This window comes from Alligator sinensis, unplaced genomic scaffold (genome assembly GCF_000455745.1).
Source record: "Alligator sinensis unplaced genomic scaffold, ASM45574v1 scaffold20_1, whole genome shotgun sequence".
NCBI classification, from domain to species: domain Eukaryota; kingdom Metazoa; phylum Chordata; order Crocodylia; family Alligatoridae; genus Alligator; species Alligator sinensis.
The window spans coordinates 55,947-61,946 of record NW_005843291.1 but is presented as its reverse complement, the minus strand read 5'-3'; the positions used below and the strand labels follow the sequence as shown (position 1 = coordinate 61,946).

The window sequence follows — 6,000 nt, the reverse complement described above, 5'->3', positions numbered from 1 at the left end:
TCTTTCCCTTGTGTTTGCAGAGTCACAGAGAAGTGGCAGCCATCTTGAAGCAAGCAAATGCTGTGCTGTCATGGCTATCTGTTCCCCCCTGTTTCTGTTCCAGCAAAGAAAAATCAGGTTCCCCATTGAAAGCATGCAGCCCAATTTTTGGAGGCTGATTTGGGGGTGGGTAGGGAGGGCACGTGATATGCAAGTAAATGCAGTCTTTAATGCTCTAGTATTTTTTTTCCTGTAAGCTAGGTCACCTGGTTTACAGCATAAAATAACAAAAGGGCATCACTTCAGAAAGGCTTCTTTGCTCTCTGATGCTCTAAGTGATGCTAGACCAAAAATCTCCTTTTGTATTGATGTAAATTAAAAGAAACTGGGCTGAAGTTGAGGTTGTTATTTGGAAGTAAGCTACAGAAGAACAAGGCCTAAGTTCTTTCCAAAATCCTTCCACTAAAGCCAGGGGTGCTGAACCCTTGGCCTATGGGCCAAATCTGGACCTATGACATCTGGCCTTATGGGCTCCCCATGGGCTGGGAAATTTAGCAGAAGGGGAGCAGTGACAATTAATGTTGCTACCCCTTCTCACTGCCAAATTCCCAGGCCCCACATAGCCACATCAGGGCTGGGCCATGCCCCCTTACCTCTCTTCATGGCCAGGCTGGAGCTGCCTCCCTCACCTGCACACACACACACTCCCCTCCCAGACAGACAGATCAGGGCTGGGCCAGGATACACCCCCTTTCCCTGCACAACTGGGCCAAGCCCCCTTCCCTCACACAGCTGCATTAGGGCTTGGTTGCCCCTCACCCCCCTCTACCTGACCAAATCAGGCTCCATCATGCCCCTGCCCCTCCTCCAAGGACGGGGCATCTCCAATCTGGCTCACAGGACAAAAAGATTGAGCTCTAAAAGGGCTCTAAAAGTCGTCATTCTGATTTTCCCCACAATAGTTGTTCTCAGTCTGCATTTAAGGAAGGGTAGTTTGAAATAAAAGCGTACAGCATCTGTATCCAGAGTAGGGTCATTTTAAACAAATCTATCAACACACTCTTATTCAGGGTTTGGATGCTTGAAGTTAGATCTCACCTTTACACCACTGAAATCCCACTGATTTCAGCGGGGCTGTTCATAGTACCTAGTCTGACTAAGGGTGGCAAAACTCGGTCCTTGAATTTTAACTTGGTAGCAGCAATCCAGATACTACCGCCATTAGTTTGGGTCATCAACAGCAGTGAAATATTCCAAGGAAACAATGGAACCTTCAGAAGCTTCCTGGGACCGTGGTTTGGTGATGATGTCAGTCATTGCTTCTCATGCATTGAGGCATAATTTTAGCAAGTCATGCTCTCCAGCTCCATCTGGTTCCTTTTTAATCAAATGATCAGTCATTCTTTCTACATTTGCAAGTCTGAGATGCTGTAACTGTTGCAGCTGGTTATCAAGGATTCGAGGGGTCAAACCTAATCATAGACAGTTTTTTTTAACAAGAACTATTAAGGAGTCTGTACTTAGATCACACTGTACTTTCTGAAGATTAATGCTTGTTTCATTAAGCTGCTACAAAAGATCTTGGTAGAAGTTTGTCCTTAAGGCAGCCTCCAGGAGCTCCATTTTGTCATGTGACAAGTTTTTTGGGTTTTTTTTTAACTACCATTGGATGTTCCTTTGACAGATGCTATCTCCCGTGTCATCCTTTTGTTTAGGGGTATATTTACTTAGAATGGCTGTCCTAGTATGCTTGAATTGATTCCAAACTGGTTCTAAGGAGTTCAGTTCTCCTTAGGTTTTTTCTTTTTTTTTCTTTTTTGACAAGCTTCCATTTTCTTTTTGAAAGCCTCCTTTGCAAACTTTAGTGTCGCAGTGCCAGTGGGTGATTACTGATTAGATATGATCTCTCTTCTGAGGATGATGAAGATAATTGCATTGTGATCACAGTTGTACCTGTCCGAGCAATGCAATAAGCTGGAAGAAAGATTTCACAGACCAACTCTGTCAAGTTGTTATGCTTCTGAATAAGCTGATACAAAGTTACTGGCAGGTTTGAGAATATGAGGGAGGCTTAGTTACTGTTGTTTTTACTTCAACCTCTTCAGTCTTAGAGGTACAGATAACCAAGACTCTAGAAGTTGACCTTTACATAGAGGAGTGTGTACAGGTGAACATATCTGTTATCTATTCAAAGCATGCTAAATAAGGAGCAGGTTTTTCCCATAGGCAGAATGGCTATTGAGAAAACTGTACAAATAAATTGATCGCCCCATATGTGGCCAGGAAAATGAAAACTTCTCGAACCCAGTCCTCATTGGTTTCCTGCTGCAGCAGATTGTTCAAAGCAAAGATCAGGCTTATAAGTCACCTACATACCCATGTGACCTGGCCTCTACCCCCCTCCTTTCTCCTTCCTCTCTCTCTTTTCTCCTTTTTCCTTTGTTTTCTCCATTTCTCTTTTCTCCCTCCCTGTCCTTTTCCCATTTCTTTTCTCTCTTCTTCCTCTCCCCCCACCCCCACCTGGGATGCGGTCGTCTTTGCCTGTGAAGGAGGAACAACACAAATAAGTTGCTGATAAAATTAGGTGTCACTTAGATTAGATATAACATTTAACGTGATTTCTTTTAATTCAGTCTTTGTTTTATATATCACTATGAAAGACATGTTCTTCCAAAAGCTCTGGAAAAATCTGAAAACAAAGGTTTGGGGAACTGGGGGTTGGGGGAAATGGCGCTGCCTGGTGCATGGTCTCCCCCAGCTTGCTGACTCAGGTCTTGGGGAGGGGGGGCATCTAAGTCTCACAAGGCAAAGGAGCTCTGTTCCCTTCCCCCACCTTCCCCAGCCTCCTGACAGCTGCAGCTTGGAGCCACCTGCAGCTTTCTGCTACACCAGGGACTAGGGGTTGGCAGGTGGAGGAATGGAGCCTTCCTGCCATGTAGGCTCCCCGCAAGTTGCCAACTCACGTCTTGGGGACAGGCCAGGCCAGATCCACATGGCAGGGGAGGCTTCATTCCCCAACCTGCCTGGCACAGTGAGAAGCCGCATGTGGCTTCAAGTTGCAGCCATCAGGAGGCTGAAGTGGGTGGGGGTGGGAATACCACATCCATCCATGGCTAACTCGGAACAGGATCCGCCATTTTTAAAGTACTCTGTGCTGAGAACATCTGTTCAGTTACAGCTGTAGAGCACTGTCTGTGTGCTTATCACACAATAAGTTTAACATCTGTATCTAGCCTTAAGCTTTTTGTGCATGGGGAAATTGGCCATGATGATAATTATTTTGAGAGTAAGCAATACATAAAATGTGTCTTGGAGTAAAGGGATTTTTTTATGGATTCCAGGTGGAGATGTATTCTGGGCAGTTTATTTCTTCTTATAGATAAGCTGTCAATATCACAACTATTCTGAATATTCATTTATAAGCTAGAAATAACAATACTTCTGTACCTCAGAATCCTATTGTAAGGCTTACATTTCTTTTTGTCATTGCAGGAATTTTATTAGAGATGTGTATAAGGTGCTAGTTGTTGTTGTTATTCCTAGGTAAAGCAATGTAACAGAGGCGGAGTTGCGGTTCTTGGTCATCAGTTCAAATCCAGTCTAAGTTAAAAGTGACTTAATTTCAGAATTAATCTGCTGAGTTTCTTGTGAAATGTGTTGTGTTTTATTCATACTTCAACTTCTTAAACAGAGACCAAGTTTTTCAAAGATTAGATTTTTACCAGTTTTATGTAATTCTGCATATTTAGATATATTTGTTAAAGATATATAAAAAAAAGTCATATTATCAAAAAGTAAGGAGCTGTTTTTCACATTTTAAATTTTTATATTGATCTTTTTGCAGTGGACAATTCTGTATTTTAAGGCTTCATAGCCCTTCCATTTGAATCCTTCTTCAATCTTTTGAAATGCAATTACTTTTCAATGAAATGTTAATGCTGTGTTCTATTTTTACAGCTGCTTTCATGATCTACAGGGCAAGCTTGTAGTTTAATAATGCTGCTAAATTTTCCTTCCCCCTCAATTTCATAGTTCTTTATGTGGAAGTTAAAATATAAAGACCATACTAATGTGGTGGTTTGTTTGTTTTGTAAACACAGGACTATATCTGCAAAGACACATCACCATGCCAACAACTTCAATATATTTGAAGGAACAGTCTGCCATGGGGTTCCAGTTGTAACCATTTCAAAAGGAAAAGTGGCTTATGAAAGTGGAGTTTTCAGCGTCACAGCAGGAGATGGAAAATACATTTCCCGTAAACCATTCTCTGAATATGTGTATAAACGAATTGAACAGCGGGATCAGGTTAATTAATACATTTTTCTGTAATACATTAAGCCTTTATGAAGCACAAGAAAAGCTGTCACTTGGGGCTCTTTCTGGGATTCTGTGGTTATTTCCCTTACCTTTGTGATCAAAATGTGACAAGGTAGGAGGAAACAAAGCTGTTTTATTGCTCTTCCTCATTGCACAAAGAATCCCACATCAACTACATTGCTCAGCATTTATAATCTTGACATCAGGTTCATTGGCCATTGAAATTTTGATCCCATGTGGGTAAACTGGTTTAATCATGAGATGCTTGGAGCACTATTGGCTTTGCAGAAAGCCATAGATGCCCAGTATTTCTCGGGATATGATCCTATTTTGGGGAGAGAGACCAGCAATTTTCTAATTATTTAGGGAAACATATTTCAAGTTGAATACTGCAAATCTCACTTTGGCTTTGATCCAACCAACTACAGCAGAATTAGTCCTAGTAGCAGAACTAGTCAGATCTTAACATTAAAGCATGTGCTTGTTGTATTTGTGGATTAAACTAGTGCCTGACATTTTGCATTTTCTGTCTAGCTCTTTCTATATAAATAGTAGGGCTGTGTGGAGCTTTGGTCCCTGATTCGATTCGGTGGAGATTCAGCCCAATTTGGTGGCCAAATCTCCAAATCCGAATTGAATCAGAGGACCCTTTAATCTCTCTGAATCAAATCAAAACCCTCGAATCAATTCGGAAAGATTCGAGGATTCTTAGAACCAGCTTTAAATGTTTTTTCTGCATACTATGGCAGGGGCTTGTGAGTGCTGTGATGCTGGGGCGCATGGAGTGTCCCACAGAAGCATGGGGGGCTCTCCATCACGCTTGGCAGCAGACCTGAAAGTGGATCAGAAACACTTTCGGTCCGCTTCTGGGTCTGCTGGGGAGTACGCTGAGGGGCACCCCTGCACCTGCTGGGCTTGGCGACTGGTGCCTCCTGGGTCTGGGGGGACACCTGGGGTGATTGCTGAGCCAGGGGAGTGCAGTTCCTGGCAGACCCGGAAGTGGACCAGAAGTACTTCCGGTCCACTTCCAGGTTCGCCGCCAAGCACGTGGAGAGCCCCCACACTCCTGTGGGATGCTCCATCCGCCCCAGCATTGCAGCAATCATGAGTCGTGCCTGCTACCTCAAGGTATGTAGAAAAAACTTTTCAAGCTGTGTCTGTGTCTGAATTGCTGATTCTCCGAACCAGCATAGAATCTTCAGATTCGGATTTGGCCAAATCAAATCAGGGACAGTGATCTGAATCAACGAATCAATTCAGTGCCCCTGATTCGGGCCAAATCGGAATCCGTATCGAATAGGCCCTGCTTTGCACACCCCTAATAAATAGTTATAGAAGAATTTTGTGAAACACTTCACAAAACACTTTCCTATGGTGGTTTATCACACCCAACTCATGAGCAGCAGTTTGCTGCCTTAGTATTGCTGACAGTAGATGGGATTTTCAACAGCCTTTAAATGATTTTTGTTCCCAAGTCACTTAAATCATTTGAAAATCTGACCCCAAATCAGGAAGATTTATGACTCTTTATTGAAATTGAAACAGATCAACACACAAGTGAGCATTTGCTATTTGAAAGCTTCTAAACTAATTAATTTGCTTCAGTGCTTCCTTCATGTTGGACTGTTGAAAGGTATGCAGTAACATTTACAGTAACTCTTTCAACTCCATGGCCTCTCTGAACACTGCATTTTCTATAAG

At 42.7% G+C, this 6,000-nt stretch overlaps 1 protein-coding gene across 1 annotated transcript in view; it reads left to right on the top strand.

The window, feature by feature from the left end:
• DPYS (dihydropyrimidinase) overlaps nucleotides 1-6,000 on the top strand; it is a 61,766-nt gene that overhangs the window by 48,950 nt on the left and 6,816 nt on the right. Inside the window, exon 8 of the mRNA XM_006038229.3 lies at nucleotides 4,080-4,287. Within this exon, the coding sequence (XP_006038291.1) occupies nucleotides 4,080-4,287 (208 nt within the window). The remainder of the gene's footprint in view (nucleotides 1-4,079; nucleotides 4,288-6,000) is intronic.